The 21,869-nt window shown below is 44.7% G+C and overlaps 1 protein-coding gene across 1 annotated transcript in view; it reads left to right on the forward strand.

The window, feature by feature from the left end:
- The window catches only part of LOC147736822 (uncharacterized), a 53,824-nt gene extending 33,149 nt beyond the window's left edge, over positions 1-20,675 (forward strand). The window contains exons 2-3 of the mRNA XM_086953513.1: positions 10,247-19,171; positions 19,489-20,675. Coding sequence (XP_086809639.1) covers positions 14,462-15,775 — 1,314 coding nt within the window. The 5' untranslated portion in view covers positions 10,247-14,461 and the 3' untranslated portion in view covers positions 15,776-19,171; positions 19,489-20,675. The remainder of the gene's footprint in view (positions 1-10,246; positions 19,172-19,488) is intronic.
- Positions 20,676-21,869: the final 1,194 nt, after the last annotated feature.

Genomic DNA, 21,869 nt, shown 5'->3' on the forward strand with positions numbered 1-21,869 from the left:
AAATCAGTTTTTAAAAGTGCCTGCACCTCTGTGCGTGTGTTAGCTATGTGAAGGACATAAGTTTCACGGGCAGAGCTCAGGGCCACTTCTTTTTGAGACAATAGTGCTCTTATTCGGCTCAAACCATTGAACTCCGCTCTCAAGGTTGGTATTCGTGGCCAAATGGAAACATCTGAATTCCCATGCGTGGGTGGACATAACACATTCTTGCAACACACCACACGTTCTGATACAGTAACCACATAGGCGATACCGACCATTAACCCACAACACATCTCGTTATTCAAAAGTAAATAACTACCGTTTGACAATAAAGTGAATGTGGGAACTATTGCAGGAACCGGTGTGCCTTTCAAAACACAGGCTAAATTTGGCCTGTCCTGATTACAAGAACCATGCAACTGGATGTGCCTGCATATCAGTGAACGGTCAGGCGACTGCGTGCATTGTTCACCATTCAGATTCACTTCCTTTCCTTCTTTCAGACATCTGTATGTGTATGGTAAGGACCAGGTCTCATGTAGGAAAGCACTGCCTAGAGGTTCATATCTCCCAATAGCAATATATCGCATACAATTTGTAAATTTATACAGAGCAAATGGCAAAGTAATAATCCCATGGATAAGCCATGTAGCAGCGGCTGCCTCAGCCACAGAAAAGGGCAAAGATTCTAACTTTTCAATGTGTAACATAGAAAATGATGCATCTCGCATGGAAAGCATGCGCTGTTTGTCAGTCAAATTAAAAGGGGCAAATAGTGATGTGACGTTCATATAACTCCAAGGCACTCGACCAGCCTTCAGAGTCTGTCGTGTCCAAGCAAACTGCATTACAGAACGCAATTGATTTTGACCATGATACAAAACGGACACTTCATCATGTACAATGTCAACAACAGAAGAAACAATATTGTTCAACGTGTAAATTCGGGAGGAAAGTGTGTTAATGCTGTTATCGACAACCGCAAGCACTTTTTCTAAATTTGCTTGATCAATTGCCCTTAGGCGCTTAGCAGCCACAATTTGAGAAACTTTCCAAATTTCATTGTATACCGCATAAATCCATCGTTTAGATCTACCTTTAGCTGGGCCTTTAACAAAATCGTTCAAATCCACATTTTCAGTTAATTGAGACAGATGCAGTTTAACTGCAGCTAAAGTGGAATGTTGTAACCAATTTTGACACAGTTTCCCCACAGAGTAAGTGGTGACAGTATAATCAGTTTCAAAATGGGGATCTGGTCGTACTTGTGTGAACCCTTCAGCCAACCCCAGAAATCGACGTTGGCAAGAATCAGAACTCTTTTGCCACACTAGCCAACCCTTTGGATCCAAACTGGATATATTAAAGGACGAATTGTATAGTAGAGACTGTATCTCTCGTGTAGATAATTCTGAAAAATAACCCAACCTGAATATTCTTCCAATTCGGGGATAATTGGTGTATTTAATTTTTTAGAAGTAGCCAATCCAAAGCATGTTGTTTGGGAAATAGTAGAATTTAGAAACAACATGTGATTCGGGATGAGACATGCACGGTGCAAAGCCTCAGTGCCTTGTACCTGCCAATCTTTGGTACCCCAAACCGATTTAAGGTCAATTATTCCCTTCCAGAACTCGTAGCCATCTACAGCCAATTTGTCTAGAAAGGACTTCGAATACAGCAATTTTGTATCGGTAAGTCTAACTTTGGACATGGACTTTTCCGTCATCCTGAAATAAAATGACTCAGGATTTGATTGATTGAAATCTGTAAAATAACTATATTTTTTCAGAAATGTATTGGAGCTTCCAATTAAAGGAGCTGGGCAGTGCTCCCACTGCGTGTAATTCATAGCAACCCTCCTGGAATTCGTCTTATGGAGAAAATGATTACCATAATGTTGGAAGCAAAACAAATCACCATAATTAATAGAATCTAAATATAAGTCTTCAGCATCAAAAGCCGCATAGTACTTTAAATCAGAGAATAATGCTTCTACGGCCTGAATATCCCAATCATCAGAACGTATATTTTGTTTAATCACATCTCCCATGTTTACGCTAAGCACATTCGGAACATTAATCACTTCAGTGGGCCCATGTATTTGAAATCTAACCGCATCCCACACAATCCCATCAAGGACAGGCCAAGCAGTAATGTTGACTGTATTCAAGTTTCATTTCAGTCTGTGTGCTGAATGTGAAGAGGAAAGAGGGGCCAATGTTCCATTTAGGTACCAAATTCCTGTTCTTTCTTCAACGTAGTGACCATCGATCAGGCGGAAAAAATAAAACACAAAACCAATTGACATAAAAAGGTAAAATGAAAATAGGATCAACCAAACGTATGTCCAAGGGGGAATTAAAAAATGTTTTTAAACAACGTGGCATATTTCGCAATAGTTGAGGGTTTCTTTGAAAGTTCCGAAACAGAGTCAAAAGAGAATCTGGACTGGTCGGCCAAACGAGTCTGTAAATCAGGCATCGATAAATCAGCAGGATAGGTGTAGTTCAGCTCATCAATGTTAGTAACAGGAATAGTATTTAATAAAGGACTGGATATGGCAGGCATCTCGAGGGACACCTCCTGTTCTGCACCAGAAGTTATTGCTAGCACAGAGTGCCTCACCATGGAAGGACAGGATACAGCCGGTGTCATGCTATGAAGAATCGGCCACCCTGTGTGTCTTGACATTGTCAATAGAAATAAATCTGTTTTCCTTACGACCTGGAAGTGGTGGTAAAATGACTGTTCTTGTGCCCTTCACTCCAAGAACTCGAACCGGTGCACGATATGAGGGACCAAACTCTTTCTTGTTATCGATCTTCTCTCGAACCAGTTCTCCAACTTGGGGTAGCCAGCCAACTACCGGGATCTGCAACCCATCATCCGATGTGGAGGGCAAATGTTCCTTTGCTAGACTGTCTCTGGTCTTTTGTAGATCCTGTAAAACATTGCAATGTTCATCTACGTCAAAGGCCGTGGCCGTGGCCTGGGCCTTGCAGTCTAGCCCATCGAGGTCAGGGACGTACATCTTGATACCAAAGAGCATTTCGTACGGGGTCCGCCCACCCAGAAACCTTCTAGGGAGATTATTAAGCGCACGCTGCACGCCATTGAGGTGGGCTAACCAGTTTCTGCCAGTGCCTATAACTCGGGCTGTCAAAGATTGCTTTAAGTCACGGTTCATTCGTTCCACTACACTGTTACCCTCGGGTCTGTACGGACTTGAAAACTTGACTTGGACCCCCAACGAACGAAACCATAGCATCCTTATACGCCTTAGAGGCGAAAGCCGGACCCTGACGTGAATGGAAGGTACCACAGGCAAAAATCCCTATAAAGACTCGCAAATCCTTGATGGCAGTTCGTGAATCAGCGCTCCGATGTGGCCATACCCACACAAAGCGTGTGCATGAATCAACTGCTACCAAGATGTACTTGTATGCAGTATCAGAAGAAAATGGACCGCAGTGATCCAAATAAATGCATCCAAGTGGTTTATTAGAGATGTACAACTGTGTCTGAGGCGGATGCGCAGCAGTTAAAGGTTTAATCTGCTGGCAAATGTCACATTGAAGGACATAATCGCGCGTCTGTTTGTACAGTCCCCGTCACCAGAACCTCTGTTGTAGCTGAGTTACAGTGGCTGAGACGCCCGCATGCGCAGACGCCACACCTTCATGAGCCGCTGTAATCAAAGTAGCCCTACGATCCGAGTTGGGAACTAGACGCTCGCCAACATCAGGAATTTTCACATAAGGAACCTTATCGGGACTTAAGTGGTATGTGTATTTAGAAGGGAACCCCGCAGGATATTTACCTCCCTTCTCTGTTGCAGCAACAGCTGCCAAGATGTCATCATCTATTTTGCTTTTGGATCTCGTGACTGCTGCAACTAAGTATTTCGATACCGCTGACTTCGCTGCTTCATCAGCAAGCGAGTTACCAACAGCGTGGACCCCCACGCGCTGATGGCCGAGAGTATGAATCACAAACATGAGTGGCAACTTCTCTTTAAGTTCCGCCACACGGACCCAGATCATTTTATGTTTTATTGTGCTACCTTTGGAATCACGAAACTCATTCTAAATCCAAAAGAACAAGTTTTCATTGTAAGACTGGACACAGTAGTAAGAGTCACTTACGATCAAAGTCGTCACACTAGGATCTGCGTACTCCAATGCAAGCATCAGCGCACAAAGCTCTGCTAATTGTGCGGTGCAGTCCCCAAGTGTCTGCGTGTGCACGACACTGGACTTGAACTCATCGTTCACCATGGCACCGACCACAATGGCGCACGCGGAAACGTAGGCATGTTTAGAGCCATGTGCAACCTGCGCCGAACCATCAGTGTAAATGATGCAATGGAAATCCTCCAACGGCTGCATTGCTAAAGTAGCAGGATGAACAAACTCATACTGTAAGTACTCCTGTGACCGTAAAGTGGCGTCAAAAATAAACGTGACATCCTGGGATGTCAAGGATGCAGCCCACTGAATCCACCTAGGGTGCAAAGCTTTGGAATTAGGTACACTGGCTTTCGTAACCGCCTCCAAGGCAGGACACGGGGTAACAACCAACATGCGTTTTCCTTGCGACAGGGCACGTTCCTTAAGAATTGCCATCTGTACAGCCGTTAAAACTTTCTCCACAGTGGAAAAACGCAGTTCAGCCAAAGTGTACAAGTGTGACTTGTAAGCAATAGGTACTGTATTTCCTTCATTAAAAGTCAGGTACGTGAAACCCACCGCCCCAGGGATAATTCTTATCACCAGGTTGGTTTTATTATCACGAGTCTGTAAGTATTCAAAAGCGAGCAAATCAGCCTGCAAAGACTGCAGAATAGCTGAATGCTCAGGCAGCCAGCATGATTTGAAAAAAGATGGTTGTATCAAAGCATACAAAGGCTTGATACCCTGGGCATATTCCGGAATGTAAGTCCTCCCGAAATTAAAAAAACCCAGCAAAGATTGTAATTTTTTCAGTGTTGTCGGAGAGCGCAACTGTGCGCATTTCTCCAGGAAGTGAGGTGCCAAACCCTTTCCCTCGTTGTTTAGCTCGTAGCCGAGAAACAACACTGTGTACTCTGCAATGTGCGACTTTGCAAAGTTAAACTTGTAACCAATGTCTGCAAAGTTACAAATTATGCTATTTACTCGACACAGATGCTCCCAAAGATCGTCGTCTGTCAGATAAATGTCATCCACATACGAACAAGCAACTGGGTCGATGCCCTCCAAAAGAGAGACAATGCGGGCGGAGAATACTCCAGGACTATTCTTATAGCCCATTGGGAGACGCCAAAACATTTTTTGCACACCGCCGCATGTAAAGCTGGTCCACTGGGAACTTAGACCGTCTAATCTATGGGCATAAAAACCATTGGAAATGTCAAGCGTGGTTTTGAACCGTTTACGCTCAAGACTATTCACTAACGCAGAGCCATGAGTATTATGTACTGCGCAGTTACGGCAATGCGAGTTCAAATGCCTATAATCCAAAACCAAACGATATGAGCCGTCCGGCTTGTTAACAGTAAAAAGGGGGTTATTCATCGGTGACACACACATTTCAATTACACCTTGATATTCTAATTGTTCAAGGATAGCCGCGACTGAAGCTTTGGCTTCACGCCGTATGGGATATTGAGGTTGAGGCTGCGGCTGAGACCGTAACGGAATCTCATGGCTTGGAGACAATTTATCCCAGCCACACTGATTGCGGTACACAGCCGGCGCAAGCGCCAGAGCCCACTCTTCTGCAAAATGCAGCGCCTCCACTCTCGATACAGTGTGCGCGAAACTGGGGAGGATTACCTCCTCCCCTCGCGGAGCTGCGAGAACAAAAGGTGGGGGCCAGTCAGCCTCCGAAAGCAAAATGTCATACGTAGACGAGAGATTTCCCCAAAATACCCCTTTTACAGTTCGCTGCATGTCACCTTCGATTAACAGGACAATTTCAAAAAGACGTTCAGGGGAAGCAACATGCGTATCAGCAGTTTCAATCACAACATAAGTGTCAGCCGCTGTCACCTTCAACAGTGCACGGAGGGCCTCTCTCACTATGGTAATCTCTGCCGCGCTGTCCAGCAAGGTCGGAGCCCACGTCAGATTCCGAAGCCACGTTCTCACTATCTGGGGCATATCGATGCGCTGTCAGTGCGGCGACTTTCTTCGTGGCAAACTGTGGTCTCTTGGGCGTAGTGCCTTCCTGCTGCTCTCCACCGTTACGTGGGCGGGGCTGACCACGTCCTTGCTGGCCACCCCGGCCCCTGCCGCCCCCTCCACCACCGGTTGACGGAGCCGATGAGTCCTGAAAGGAACGAGGAGAGCGTTGGTCAGAAGCCTAAAACCTTTCAGGTGATTTAATCATCGCGCGATCGCGCAAATCATAAACTCGATCCGACTGCGCAGGCAACGGAGACGCAGGAGCAGAAACCTGTGTTTGTTGTTGTTGTTGCTTACCCCGATTCTGCTTTTTAGGCCAATTCTGTTTCTTGGACTTAGGTTGACCACTAGTATCAGAAGACTGGCCCTGGGGCTGCTTTTTCTCTTTATCAGGAAAAGCCTTAAGCCCCTTCGCATTGCGGCCAACCGTTTTATAAGCAGCCACAATAATCCTTGCCAACCGACGGGGTCTCTCGGCCTCGGGAACTAACGCCAATGTGTTAGCAACCCCGAAAGTTCACTGCATCCCCCTAGACATTCGCAAGGATCAGATCGCAAACTACATCAAAGGTGCCACACAGGCGCATACCCAAGTCAACCACCGACTCCGGTCGGTGTTCATCCTGAACACATTTAAGGACCGCACCCAGATTGGTCACAGACGGGGTACCATAGCACCTCGAATAGACCGCTGCAAAAGTCTTACCCCAGGTCTCACAGTCAACAAGTTCAGGTGCCAAATCTTTCGGTAAACTTAGTGTAAGAATCCTGTGTTTATCACCAGGACTCGTGTTGGGAAACACAGCTTCCAGCTGGCCGAATTTCTCAGCAAGCCAGAACGGAAAATCATCCTTGTCCTGGGGCTTTTTGCCCATCACGGAATTCACCATGACAGGATTGATTTTCAAACCAGCCTGTTCTGCACGAAGCTGTGCACCCCTAGGGGCTACGTCCTGAACATTACGGCTAGTGTAATGAACAAGCGCTCTAATCACCACCACTGGGACTTCATGAAGCCGCCGCAGATCAGCCACGTTACAAGTGGCGCGATTAGGGTGAGGAGTGAATCCAGCCAAAGCGGGCCAAGGTGTGCCCGGAATGGACAAAGGACCTAACCTCGGAGCGGTTAAAGCGTGTGGTAGGGCGCCACCAAACCAAACTCCATGCTGCCAAGCATCAATAGGAACTTCCAGAGCCCTGTACGGAGCATACGCAACCGGTATAGCTGAAGCAGTGTATGAATGGAACACTCCAGAATTAGCGTCCACCGCCGGAAATGTCACCCACGAATAAAACAGTTCGTACGGGTAAGCATGTTCCGCACTCACCACCAGAACCACAGCCAAGCCGTCCACAGGGACATTATAAGCCCGCAAATGGTCACGCACCGCAATGCGACTATGCTGCGGGATGTCCACGGCTTGTGCCATGTCAGCACAGGAAAGTGAAAAAACAAAGATTACTTTTTAGCACAACTGGGTAGTAATTCAAGGAAACCGTTTTTAGATAGATTCAAGCTTGAAAATTACCTATTTCAAAAATAGGTAGGTTTTTCCAACACTGCCGTTTTCCGGAAACGGGAATGAAGGGGTTAAGGTTTGAATGCCATACTACTCGAGTGTCATGATATAAGGCCAACAACGTATGGGCGCCATGTAGCAGGGTTTCCGTTTTCCCACAGAACTGTGCACAGAGATCTAAAACCTGGGTGAGTTAGGGTGACCCAAAACTCACCTTAGTTTCAGAAATCCCCTTACCAAGCTAGCTACAGTGTCTCATCGGTAGTAATAACTTCCCAATGACTTAAACAATCCAGAACATGAACTTAGGGTACCTCAGGTATCGTGGAACACATGAACACTCTTTCGTTATATAATCATTACAAACCGAAACTGGGAGGCAAAGAACACACGTGCAAGTTTGAAATGTTTATTTTTCAATGCAAAGTTCTCAAACGCAGTATCTTATATAATACCAACATACATATTATAAAAATCAAAGTTATCAGCATAGTTACTAATCCATAGTAAGCGAATGGTGATAGCATATTATAATGCAATATCTATATAAAGTTTGTATCACCTATATTTCGCGCACCCTATTTAGCATATTATATTATATCTAAGAAGGTCTCGTTTGGGTTCTAGCTGGGCGGGCCCATACCTCTAATGGTCAGTAGGAGCAGATCACATCAACAGCTACCAGCTCTCTGCATGCGAAGCATCAAGTGTGTTGATTCATTCCCTGTAACTCTATCTTAAACCCGCGTAGAGCCCAAAGTTGGCAGCAACATTATTTGTGTTATGTCTAATGTGGTGCGAGGATCAGGCCTTCAGCAACCTTGTGTTAGGTTATTCTTAGAGGGTGCAGTTCTCAGTGTGCAGACAGTTGTACCAAGTGTACCAAGCACAACTGATATCAGAGCAATAACATATTATTCTCAAATAAATCACATCTTTCGTCTAGATTGAAAGCTACAATAACAATTAGGTGTCGTGTGCAAACTGAAGCCGAAGGAAAATATGTTGTTTAAACATTTAATAAACTCATGCTAACTTAACACAATATATAGAAACGCAGTAACCATATGACAGTATGTGAATAATAAAAGTGGTAACACAAGCAAAACAAACATTTCCTTACTATCTACCATCTAACTACCAATGTGGAGACGGCCTCTCCTTGCATGGTCTGGGATACGATGAAGGCAGTTATAAGGGGGATAACCCAGCAGTACACCTGGCAGCAAACTAAATATCGGGAGGCTGTGGACAGGGTTGCTCTTCAAACACTCTCAACTATCAAATTACATCAAGTAGAGGCAGTCCAGGGAGGCACCCAAGACCAGGCTCTACTGTATACCTCCTTAAAAGATGACCGGCTGTCCATGAGCAGGATGGTAAGGGAGAAAGTAGCTATGAGCTATAACAAGCACCTGTCCTTACAAAATGAATACGGTGATCACATCGGGAAGGTGCTTTCCCATCAGTAGCAGACAACAGAGCTAAACCCAGATAAAGGCCACAAAAGGGGAGAACAAGGTGCTGTATTCGCACCATCAAGCTATAATCGAACAATTTTCCAAGATCTATCAAGCGCTTTATACGCAATCTCTACCACTAGATGAGGGTGGCCTCCAGAAGTATATCAAGGGGCGCAGCCTGCCGGTTTTGAGCGAGGAAGACTCGGCCTCACTTGAACTAGAAATCTCGCAGGATGAAGTTGTGGAAGTGCTATCTAGGCTCCCCTCTGGGAAGGCGGCTGACGAGGGCTGATACCAGTTGAGTTCTACAAAGCCTTTAAGAGCAGTATTGATCCACTACTGGTTGAGGGTATACAGCACATAGAGGCTAGGGGGTGGCTTCTGAATCATGGAACATGACTAACATAGTCTTCTTTTAAAAAAAGGTTAAACCGCCCAAGGAGCGTAGCTCTTACCGGCCGCTATCCCTTTGAAACTCAGACGCGAAGATCTTCGCTAAAATCTTGGTCACTCACCTGGTGCCTATGATGCCAGGACTAGTTTTCAATTACTCAAAAAGGGGGGACAAAGGGCTTTTGGGACGGTCCAACGTACATGCCCTTTGTTGTAATTTAACAGCGATTAGATTAAGCATTAGCAGAAGACATCTTAGGTCTAGCCGTTAGCTTGCCATTTAGTGGACTCCATTTTGTATTTACAGCAGCCATTTTGTCTGCTACATGCTGCCTCGTGCCGACAATGTGCTTTGTCCTATCTTCCTGTTCACGGAGCATTGGAATCTGCCCGGCAACAAGTTATATTTAGCATCCCCCACTTTGCCTATGTCTATTAGGGTCCACATCTGTTAGTTATTAGTTCCAGATAGGAATGTGTTTGTCAGCCCCCAAAACTGTTAGTTCCTCCCACTGATCGATTGTGCCTTTCAATATTACCTTATATGTACATAAATCATGCTCTTGTGTTTGTACCGCCTTCTTTTCAGCACCTGTGCGGGTATAAATAAACTATGCTTTCTTAGCTCGTGTTGCTACTTCTTGCAATACCGAAGGGTACTGTCTGAACCGTAGCACCACCTCATGAGGTGTAATAAATGTTACTTTTTCTATTCCAGTTTCTGTGCCAACTTCTTCCTATTGGTTAGAAGACTTTGTGCAGAGAAGGGCGAACCCCTTGCACTAGCGGGTCTGGCTGAGGCTTGCTACGACAAATTGGCGCCCGACACGTGGGGCTCATCGGCGACTCGGATGCCCGAAGAATTGGTCGTGACGGAGGTTTGCAATCTTGCGGCGGACGTGATCACTGCCAGAAGAGACCGAGACTTGGCATCCAAGGCGATTCTTCCCTTCTTTCCGAACTGACCATCCAGGTGGCGCCGGTCCTCGACTGAGATCTCTTCTGTCGATTCACTGTGCAGTGGCCGTTTGGTCGAATTTAGAACTTGGCAGTTGGAATCTGGACACCCTATGATTGGTAAGAGCCGTTTTGCAGCACATACTACGGGGTTTTGGATGCCCTTGTATGGTAAGGTAGTTTTAGGAACACTTACTGTGGCATATTTGTATTTGGAAAAGACTAGTCTAATTTGAATTTTGTATTTGGTAAATATATGTGTTGCAACTCATATAGGCAGGCAATGTGGAGATTTTTCTTCAATGAGTCAAATTTGAACGGCGCAACGTACTAAAAGTACTTTAAGTGCTACTTTGTGTATAATACTGCATATTTTGCATTATTTTTTTCATGCCTGTTTTTAGCGCACTTCGAAGGATGTGTTACTTTTGTAATGGTACCAGACTGAGACTCGAAGAATCGCAACCGGCTCCCCCAGAGGGTATGCCTAATAGGGATATGTATGTAAAATTTGGTCTTTCTCCCATAATGTACAGCACGTTATGGCATAAATACACTCGTAAGGATCCTGAATTACGTTGGCCTATGCATGGGTCATTTGATATACGAAAGATTGAGTATGTGGAGCAATGTATGTTTGAGCTGAAGTCTAGACGTGATATGTTTGAATGTGTGCGTATGTGGGAGAAAGAAGTGCGTGAACAAGCGAAGCGTGAGCAAGCATTGATTGAGAAAGAGCAGCGGAAGAATGTGTATGAGAAAGCGTTGGAGTTGAGAAAGAAAGAAGTGAAAGAGTTGAAAGAGAGAGAGGAGAAAGATTGCAGGTATCTGGCCAATACTCTGTCCGACAACCTCTCTATCCTGTCCTTAATAAACCTCAAGATGATTTTTTGTTATTAGATCAACCTCCACCTCCGTATGCCTTTCCGTCCACTCCATCCGAAGGCGATGAGGATTCTGATGTAGATCAACGAAAGGCGCGGGACACTCGTTCTATGCTGCCTACTTAAGGTGTGGCCGATATCAGACAGGCTGCACGTAAAGTATTACGTAGCACTGATTCTGCTTCCGATCTTTTAGCTGGTATACAGGGGTGGTTGGAGAAAGAGCAGAAGTATTTCACTGAGACGTTTGCTTCAGAAGTTGTTGAATTATTTCGGAAATTCTCTCCAGCTTTAGAACCTGATGATGTAGCAGCTGATTGTAAGAACATGCGTGATGGTCTTTTTATTTTTTCTCAGGTGGCTGATACGATTAGACGGTTGGATAAATTACGAACTGATGTGGTTCACTTGAAGGAGAAAAAAAGGCTTGCAGACGCAGCTGCGCAGAAATCTCAGGCCGGAGAGTCGCAGTCCTCTATCTTCAGAACAGATAAGATAATGACAGTCGATATGAAGCCTATGCGGGAAGCCGCACCCTTGTATGTTCCCCCTAAAAGAGCAGGTGACAATGATGATAAAAATTCTGTTGATGCTAAAGGTTATTTTATTTATAATTGGGTGTATACTCCTTGGAATAGGGCAGATGTAATGGTGCTTAAAGCAGCATTACCCGATCCACGTAAAAACCCAGCGCTTTCTATGAGGAAGTTGAAGGCGCTATAAATTCTTGTATCATGACTTTGTGAGATATTGATTCATTTTTCGGATTAATATTACCACCGGATATGTGGAGGACCGTCCGTAAAATTAATGATCGTGCTACTTTTGGCGCGGAATGGAAGGATCTAGAACAATTGGATGTGGAGAGGAAGCCCGCACAAAAGCAACATAAGTTAATGTTAGATCTTCCTGCAGCCATATTAACTAAGCTTAAAACAGTTATCCCTTCTAAAAATATAGATTGGACTGTTTTAGCATCGTGTAAACAAAAATTAGACAAATCGGTTTCTGATTTCTTTACACGCTTTGAGGAAGCTTTTCACGATTTTAGCGATCAGTCTTTGACGGATGATACAGGCAGACATCTTTTTGTCGACAAATATGTTACGAATCTGTTACCAGGGATAGCTAGCCGTTTAAAAGCCAGTGAAAGTTATTGGACTACCTCTTCTCCAGCATCTGTTTTAACGATGGCTCAATATTATGAGCGTCAGGAATTAGAAGCGAGAGGTAACGAAGAAAAGAAATCTAGAGATTTGAAAACGAAGGTTATGTTAGCCCAAGTTTATGGTCCGCCCTCTAGAGGCTATTATAGAGGCGGATGTGGATCTTTTAATCCCCCCTATACTCGTACGAATCTGTCTATTATTCAATGTGCGTATTTTAAGAAATTTGGTCATTGGATGGCCGATTGCCCAGTGTTGCGTGCCCAACAGAATTCACGAGGACGGGGATAAATGAGAAATCGTTCAGGTTATTCAGGTTCTAGGGGAAATACGAATGATCATGCTCAATTTGATACTAATGTGCGAACACAGGATGGGTTTAATACCTTTGACAGACGAAATCAGTATCAAATGTCTGATTATGTTCAGCCTGACCTTTACGATTCTGTTCATGCATAGGATTGCCTAGGATGGGGTAAGGAATCAGTTGAAGTTCCAGTAGATCAGACGGGTCCCTGTGATACAGCACATGTTTTGGTTTCTACTGATCAGTTTCTGGTTGATACAGGAGCTACTTGTAGCGCTTTGTCTTAACAATTGGTTCCAAGGGCTCCCCTGTCTGGCGTAACTATTACTTCGATAGGTTTCGATGGAACACCTTCCCTTAGCCCATTGTCACAACCACTTGCATTCCATGTTGATAAATTTAGTGCTCCTTGTCCATTTTTGCTTTCTCCAAACACACCAGACAATATTGTGGGTCTCGATATGCTCAAGTATTTTAGAGCCACAATACGATGTTCTCCTGAAGGAGTGCGTGTCATTTCGAATGATAATCATCCCGTGACTGAAAGAGCTTGTCTTGTTAAAGAGGATATTGCATTGGCCTCACTTCCTACAACTTTGTGGGCTACCTCAGACACTGATGTGGGTCAAATGGTTATCCCACTGGTACAAATTAGCGTCAATACAGAATTTCACAGGAGGGTGAAGAAGCACTCATACGAATTGTACATGATCTCATTCAGGTTGGGGTTTTTGAGGAAGTTCCATTTAATGTCTGCAACAGTCCGATTCATCCAATTTTGAAAAGGGACACTGACACTAGAGTTTACAGGTTTATCATAGACCTGAGAGAGGTAAACAAGATTGTTGTACCACAGTACCCTGTGGTTTCTGACATTACGACACTTCTTACTTTGGTTCCCCTGACTGCAACCACGTTCTCTGTTATAGACTTGAAGAACGCTTTCTTTTCGATCCCTATTCATCCTGTTAGCCGATATTTGTTCGGTTTCACTTTGAATAATCCATCGTATAAATTTTGTAGAATTCCTCAAGGCTATACTGAGAGCCCGAGTATTTACAGTCAAGCATTGAAAAGACAACTTGATTCCTTAGTTTTGCCTGAAGGTGTGGCTCTCCTACAATATGTCGATGACATCTTGTTGGCAGCCGATACCCCAGAACAATGTGAAACGTGCACTCTGTCTTTGCTTTCTTATCTTGCTTCACATCATCATAAAGTGTCACGAAAGAAATTGCAATATTGTAGACCAAAGGTAACCTATTTAGGTCATCTTTTGTCTAAGGAGGGATGTGCATTGACATCAGATCATATACAAGCAATTTTAGATACTCCAGTACCTACTACACAGAAAGAAGTGCATGCATTTCTTGGTCTTACTTCTTTTTGCAGGCAATGGATTTTGGGGTTTTCGTATATTGTTAAGCCTTTGTTAGCACTTTTGACAGAAGACACTCCAATACCCCTTCCATGGACAGATGAATGTGAAACTGCCTTTTGACAGTTACGACAAGCCCTTTGTTCAGCACCAGTGTTAGGTACACCAGATTACACGAAGTCTTTTATACTTTACGTGCATGAGAAATATGGATGCGCATTGTCAGATTTAGTCCAGTTACATGGTGATAAGCAACGTCCCACTGCTTATTTTTCAGCAGTTCTTGATCCTGTTGCCCGAGCGTTGCTCAGTTGCGGCAACGGCTGTGTCAATACGACAGAGTGAAGGAATAGTTTTGTCACATAAGCTGTTAGTGTTGGTACCCCATGCGGTTGATGCCCTTTTAAATCGAACAAAGACGCAGCACTTAAATAGTGCTCGTCTGACAGGATATGAACTGGCATTGTTAGCTCCTCACATTACATTGAAGAGATGTGCAACTTTAAACCCAGCTACTTTATTGCCGTATCTGGCGACTCAGCCTCAGTCACAAGAAACACATGATTGTATATTTTTGACTGAGGAACAGACAAAGGGTCGCATTGATTTGCAAGATACGCCCCTTCCATGTGTGGATGGGGAATTGTGGGTTGACAGATCTTGTTTGAAATTGCCAGATGGCACGACCTCAGCCGCATATGCAATCACCACGCTTGAAACAATAGTGGAGACATCTCGCATACCACAGAAATCGACTCAAGCAGCTGAATTGATAGCCTTGACACAAGCATGTGAGCTTAGCACTGACTTATGTGTGAATATTTATACAGATAGCTGTTATGCTTTTGGAGTGGCGCATGACTTTGGCCTGCTCTGGAAAGAAAGAGGCTTTCTTACATCTCACGGGATGCAAATAATGCACGAAGACCTATTACATAATCTTTTCATTGCATTGACATACCCGAAGAAAATAGCTATTGTGAAGTGTAGTGCGCACAAGAAAGTGACAGATAAGATTGGACAAGGTAATGCCTTTGCAGATCACGTGGCACGTGAAACTGCGACACAAAGAAGCACTACTTCTATGTATGTAGTGAAGTCACAAGCTGAGCGTTGGCACTATGCTAGGCAAGAAGTACGAGTGATACAGAAATCTGCTTCTGTAAAGGAACGTGAACAATGGTCTGAAGAAGGAGAGTTGGATGATGAAGGTTGTTGGCAGAATAAGCAGATGGATAGATGGAAGCTGCCTATAGCCTTTGTACAACCTATGGTTCAGATGGCACATGGACTAGCACATGTTGGAGCTTCAGCAATAACGAGAATGCTTACGCAAGTTTGGGAGCATCCAGAAATTTCTAGCACAGCTAAGAGAGTAGTACAGTCTTGTTTGATCTGTTTACAATATAACACTGGAAAAGGGACGCGAGTTCCAGCTGGAGGTTTTGCTACACCAACTGCACCTTTTGAAGTCTTGCAAATGGATTATATTCAACTTGAGCATTGTAACAACTTGAAGTATGTCTTAGTGGTGGTCTGTGCCTTCAACAAATGAATTGAGGCGTACCCCACAAAGGACAATACTGCTATCACTACTGCAAAGGTGTTATTGAAGGAATTCTTCCCGAGGTGTGGTGTTTGCAGACTCCTATGGAATGATAACAGACCTCATTTTGTTGGGGAAGTTATCAAATATGTTCTGAAGGGATTAGGAATTAAACAGAAGTTCCATGCAGTGTTTCATCCACAATCAGCAGGATTGGTGGAAAGGTATAATGCTACTCTTAAGCTGAAAATAGCGAAAATCCAAGCTTCTACATCCTTGACTTGGCCAGATGCACTGCCACTGGCATTGTTGTCTATTAGATCAGTACCACACTCCAGAACAGGTCTTACTCCTTATGAGGTTGTATTTGGGAGACCGATGAACATTTGGGGTGTTCCGAAACCGAGTTCTGTGTATGATGTACCTTGTGTCTTGATGAATGACTATTTGGCACAGTTAACTGACAGCTTGGTTTCTATTCATCAACAGGTTCCTGAAGCACTTCCCGACAGATCTGCAGGTGAAGGCCATGAGCTCTGACCTGGCGACCATGTCATGATAAAGGCATTTGAGAGGTCAAGCAGCCTGGAGCCGAGGTTGTTTGGACCGGAACAGGTGCTCCTTGCTACGAGAACAGCAGTTCGAGTCACCAACAAGAAAAACTGGGTGCATAGTAGCCATTATCGAAAGGTATTGTCGACCTTGGTGGAACCTGCTGTGCTGACTGATCATCGAGAGATCCTGACTACGGAGAAAGGCTATGCTGTGTCACCTGACGAATCTGCTGAGTTCTTCCCGGACCAGATGATCCCTGGCATCACGATACAACTTGAGACCTAGGAAAGAATCTACAGTTTTGAGAAAGACAGGTTGAGCAACCGCCCTGGGTAGTGGAAACAGAGTGCCGATATGACAAGGGGGGGGAGCAGCCCTGCGTACTGTAGTTACACCAACGTCTACCCACGGGAGAAGAGCTCCTACGATTATTTTGTTTTTGTTTGTTTTGCTTTTAGAAAGAGTTGATTTTGTTGCTGAAATTAATAAACAAAGGAAAATCTAAGGTGTTATAGGGGTTTTTGCTGTTTTGCAGTAATCACCTAGTCTGTTGAAATGATGGCTCCTGCTCATGAGTTTTTTATAGTTACTACTCCAGTCCCAGAAGAACGCCAGCATTTCACTCTCCCGTATCATGAGCAGAAACACTGTTAATCTTATCTCAATAACACATTTGTTCAGATGTTGCATCACACCCATAATGCCACGAACACTACTAACTGTTGGGTATGTGGAATGCTTCCAGCGCATCAAAAGAAAGGAGGAACGCCTTTTATCCCACTTCCTTTCTCGCATAATGGTTCTTGTCGAGCCTGGTACACTCTTTTGTTTGCAACTAGAAAACCTGCAGTAGGTGAACTTCTTTTCCGTCTAAATAAGGAGTGTTATCAGGACAAAGATGGGTATCCTCAAGCAAAATGAACTAAATGGGAATGGGAGGAATACCGACCGGACAATATTTGTATGTATGTATGTATGTATAGGCATTTATATAGCGCACTACTTACCCGGAGGGTCCCAAGGCGCTTCGACCGCTGCGAAACCCTTCCTGGCTTCCCTGAGAGATGGTCCCTTAATGGGTATCTCCAGGGTGAGACCAGGCATCCCCGGCGGTCTGGTGGGGCCGTTAGTGAAGATGAGGCAAGCTAATGCCCAGAGTTGCCGAATGTGATCGCTGATCAAAGTGGGCACCGAGGCGAGAGAATTATCGAGTCCGCTGACCCTGGTCCAGAAACCTGCCGCGCCGGGATTCGAACCCTGGTCCCGGGCCGTCCTCTGCTCTCGGGTCTGCCACCTCTAACCAGTTTCTACGCCATATGTCTTCACCCACACAAGAGACTTTGTCACAAGTGAACAATTTGTGATTACTGTTACGAAGACTAAAGCAGATTTATGTGTACAAAGTATTGGACGAATCCCAGTTGGAATAAGTGATTGTATTACAGTTTTAAATATAGATGGAATAAATAATAGTTCTTTCTTAGCTTCGCATAACACATATCTAGTATGTGGCAGTCATGGATATCATCGACTACCAGTTGAGTGGTCAGGTGTATGTTATGTATCTTTTTTTTACCTCCTGTTTTTCTGGCACCTGCATCATATCATCGAGATTTTAAACTGTTCAAGAATATTTCATTGAATCGAAACAAAAGGACAATAAGTACTGATGAAGTAGACCCTACAGATACTAGTCTACAGCAATATGTTGATTTTAATTTGGGTCTGTTTTCTTTTGTGGGTGCTGCATGAAATAGCAGGAAAGTGAGACGGTTAACTAGGGTTGTGGAAGCTGTTACTAATCAGACCACTATAGCACTTGGAAACATCACTAAAGAATTACAAGTTGCCTGAATTGTAGCACACCAGAACAGAATGGTTTTAGATGTGATGTTAGCCGATACAGGTAGTGCATGTAAAATTATCGGTAGTAGTTGTTGTGTTTTAATTCATGATAATTCGCTCTCAGTATATGACGCAACTTTTAAACTGCATAAGATAGCTACATATATTCACACTAAGAATGGCACCTGGTCTTTTGCTAGATGGTTTTGGGCTCTAATCTCTGCCTGAGGTTGGAAATTACTGACTATTCTCTGTATTGTAATTACAGTGATTTTCATCTGTTGTATGTCTATCCATTGTGGGCCAATGCTATGTTCTATGTGCATTACAGCTTGCATACCAACCAGGAAGGATTCTGTAGAAATAAAAGCACAACACATGCTAGACAAGGAAGTAGCTGACATGATGCGTATAGATATACAGGATGAAAATTTAGACTATCCCAGAAAAGCGGATGTCTTCAGCTAATGCTGAAAGGGTCATCTGTTGTAATTTAACAGCGATTAGATTAAGCATTAGCAGAAGACATCTTAGTTCTAGCCCTTATCTTGCCATTTAGTGGACTCCATTTTGTATTTACAGCAGCCATGTTGTCTGCTACATGCTGCCTCGTGCCAACCATGTGCTTTGTCGCTTCTTAATTTTTCTATTTCCTCAGGTCTAGTACCGCAATCTTTCAAATCCGCAATAGTTCGCCCCATCTTAAAAAAGCCTGGGGCAGACCCCTCCCTTCCTTTCAATTTCAGACCTATTTCCCTTCTTCCCTACCTTGGTAAGATATTGGAGAGCCACATTATCTCTTGTCTCTCCTCCTTCATTGAGGATAACCATCTCTTGGCCTCCCATCAAGCGGGTTTCTGCCCAGTTCACTCTACCGAGTCAGTGGTCCTGTCCGTCCTAGACGAGCTCAAGAGCAAGGCGGATTCCAACCTGCCTCAAGCTTTGGTGTTACTTGATCTGTCCGCTGCGTTTGACACGGTTGACCATTCCATCCTTCTCGACCGGGTCAGCGCAGCGGGCTTTCAGGGTACCGCCCTCTCTTGGCTCACCTCCTTCCTTAATGGACGGACTCAGGCTGTCCATCTGTCTGGCCACATTGCCCCAACCCATTTGGTCCCCTGTGGGGTCCCCCAAGGTTCCTCCCTGTCCCCTCTTCTTTTTAATCTTTACATTCGTCCCCTTATTCTTTCCCTCCTTGACATGGGGGTCTCCGTATATAACTATGCGGATGACCTCCAGCTTGTTTTTGACCTCTCCTCTCCCTTGCACTCCCTACCTAAATTTCATTTCATTCTTGTTTTCATCTCGGAGTGGATGAATAGTAACCAACTTAAGCTCAATCTGGACAAGACGGAGTTGGTCCTGACTGGCCATTCCATCTCCCCCTGGTCGCCTGCTTTTTGGCCCTCCACCTTTGCCCTTCGCCCATACCAGCGGCCTCTGCAAAGTACCTGGGCATTAAAGTCAGTGGGGACCTCTCCATGCATGCCCAGATTAGCTCCGTTGTTTCTTCTTGTTTTCTTTCCCTCCGCATTATTCGGAAAGGGTCCCGCTTCTTCTCCACCGATGCCATCAAACTTATTATGCTAGCAATGATTCTCTCCCGTCTTGACTACGGTAACAGTCTCTACGCGGGCATCCCGGCTTACGAACTGCGCCGATTGCAGGCCATTCAGAACCAGGCTGCTCAAATTATTCATCACCTTCCCAAATCTTCTCACATCACGCCTGTTTTGAAATCCCTTCACTGGCTTCCCATCTGCCAAAGATCTCTCTTTAAGATGGGATGCCTGGCTTTCATGGCCCGTATTCGTATTGCCCCAGCCTTCATCAACTCACTCATCATCCCTTACACTCCCACCCGCGCCCTCCATTCTTCCAACCAATTCCTCCTTAATGTTCCGCGGTTTCGTAAATCTAAAACGGGAGGCACCAGATTCTCGGTATTGGCTCCCCGTTTCTGGAACAGCCTCCCTCTGTCAATTAGGTCTATCCCAACCTACTCCCAATTCTGTAAAGCCCTCAAGACACATCTGTTCTCCATAGCGTACTCCGGCTGAAGTACTTTCAGCATTCTCCATCTTCCTTAGATATTCTACTCTCAGCGCCAGGAAGCCGCTTGGTCGCAGTGCGCTTTATTAAGAACTTTCTTCATTTCATTTCATTTGTCCTATCTTCCTGTTCACGGCACTTGGAATCCGCCCGGCAACAAGTTATATTTAGCATCCCCCACTTTGCTCATGTCTATTATGGTCCACATCTGTAAGTGATTAGTTCCAGGTAGGAATGTGTTTGTCAGCCCCCCAAAACTGTTAGCTCCTCCCACTCGATATTACCTTATATGTACATAAGTTGTGCTCTTGTGTTTTGTACCGCCTTCTTTTGAGCCCCTGTGCGGGTATAAATAAACCATGCTTTCTTAGCTTGTGGTGCTACTTCTTGCAATACCGAAGGGTACTGTCTGAACTGTAGCACCACCTCATGAGGTGTAATAAATGTTACTTTTTTATTCCAGTTTCTGTGCCAACTTCTTCCTATTGGTCTGAGGACTTTGTGCAGAGAAGGGCGAACCCCTTGCACTAGCAGGTCTGGCTGAGGCTTGCTACAACACCTGGACTGTCAAAGGAAGTAGGGTAAGAAGTTCCTTGGTGCGTTAAAAATCTTAGTCAGATACCTAGTTATGGTCACGATGGCAGGCTGGCCTGTCAGTTAAGTAGTGGGAGGAGAGGAATTCCTCCTTTCGGAACTAGTGCCCTCACTCACCCAGCAAGCTAGGTGTCATGCTTCAACATATGAGCCTGCCCCTAGTCAGGTCGGCACTGCAATACCCGCGGGCACTCTCGAAGGGGCTCCTTATCTGAGATCTTTTGTTCCTTGCCGTTAGGTGCCGTGGGTGTGAGGGCCCTAGTGTGTTTGGATGTAGTAGTGAATGAGGTAGTTAAAACATGTCAGGGGTCCTATGGAACCAACTTTATTCAAGCAGGGTCCCTGCTTGATTAAAATGAAAAACGGTAGAGGCGACTATCTGACTATAATGGGTCACAATAAGGGTGCTCTGCTCCTGGTGCGTCAACATGTTTCTCGCCTATTTGTCTGGGGGTTCAGTGGCGATTCTTCAGGACCTTAATGTGAAAATTATCTACACCCAGTGGTAAGGTGAGAACCTACCTACCACTTTGTGGATCAGCAGTATATGTACCCGCAGGTTCAATGGGCAACCTAATCACTATTTAGTTAGTGCCTCATCAGTTCCAGCGGACTCTGGACACATTGAAGATTTGTGTCTGGTTCAAGTAGAAACCGAGTGGTTGACCTACCCCGCCCGACATCGTGGGGAAGGCTCTTCTAATAAATGTCACCCACTGCAGTGATATAATCTAATATATTAATGTGAAACGCTTCCGGGTGTTAATGTAATGCAGTCATTGAATATTGAAAAGTGTTTACCATATGTTTGCTGAACATTCAGTACACAATTGGCATTCGTGCTAAATATGCTCCCAGCTCGGCGTGTGTTAAGTGTTTCTATTATTACAATCCCCGCCTCCTTTCACCCCCTCATTCAAGAGCCTGTGGTGCTGCCCTTGCACTGGTGATATGGACAGGAAATGCACCTTATCTACTAATGTATGGCCCACTTCTGGTCCCTCCTTGCCCTGGCACACAGTTTGCATCCTAGCACCAGCGCTTGCATCCTTGCGGA

This window comes from Lissotriton vulgaris, chromosome 1_2 (assembly GCF_964263255.1).
Source record: "Lissotriton vulgaris chromosome 1_2, aLisVul1.2, whole genome shotgun sequence".
Taxonomy (NCBI): Eukaryota; Metazoa; Chordata; class Amphibia; order Caudata; family Salamandridae; genus Lissotriton; species Lissotriton vulgaris.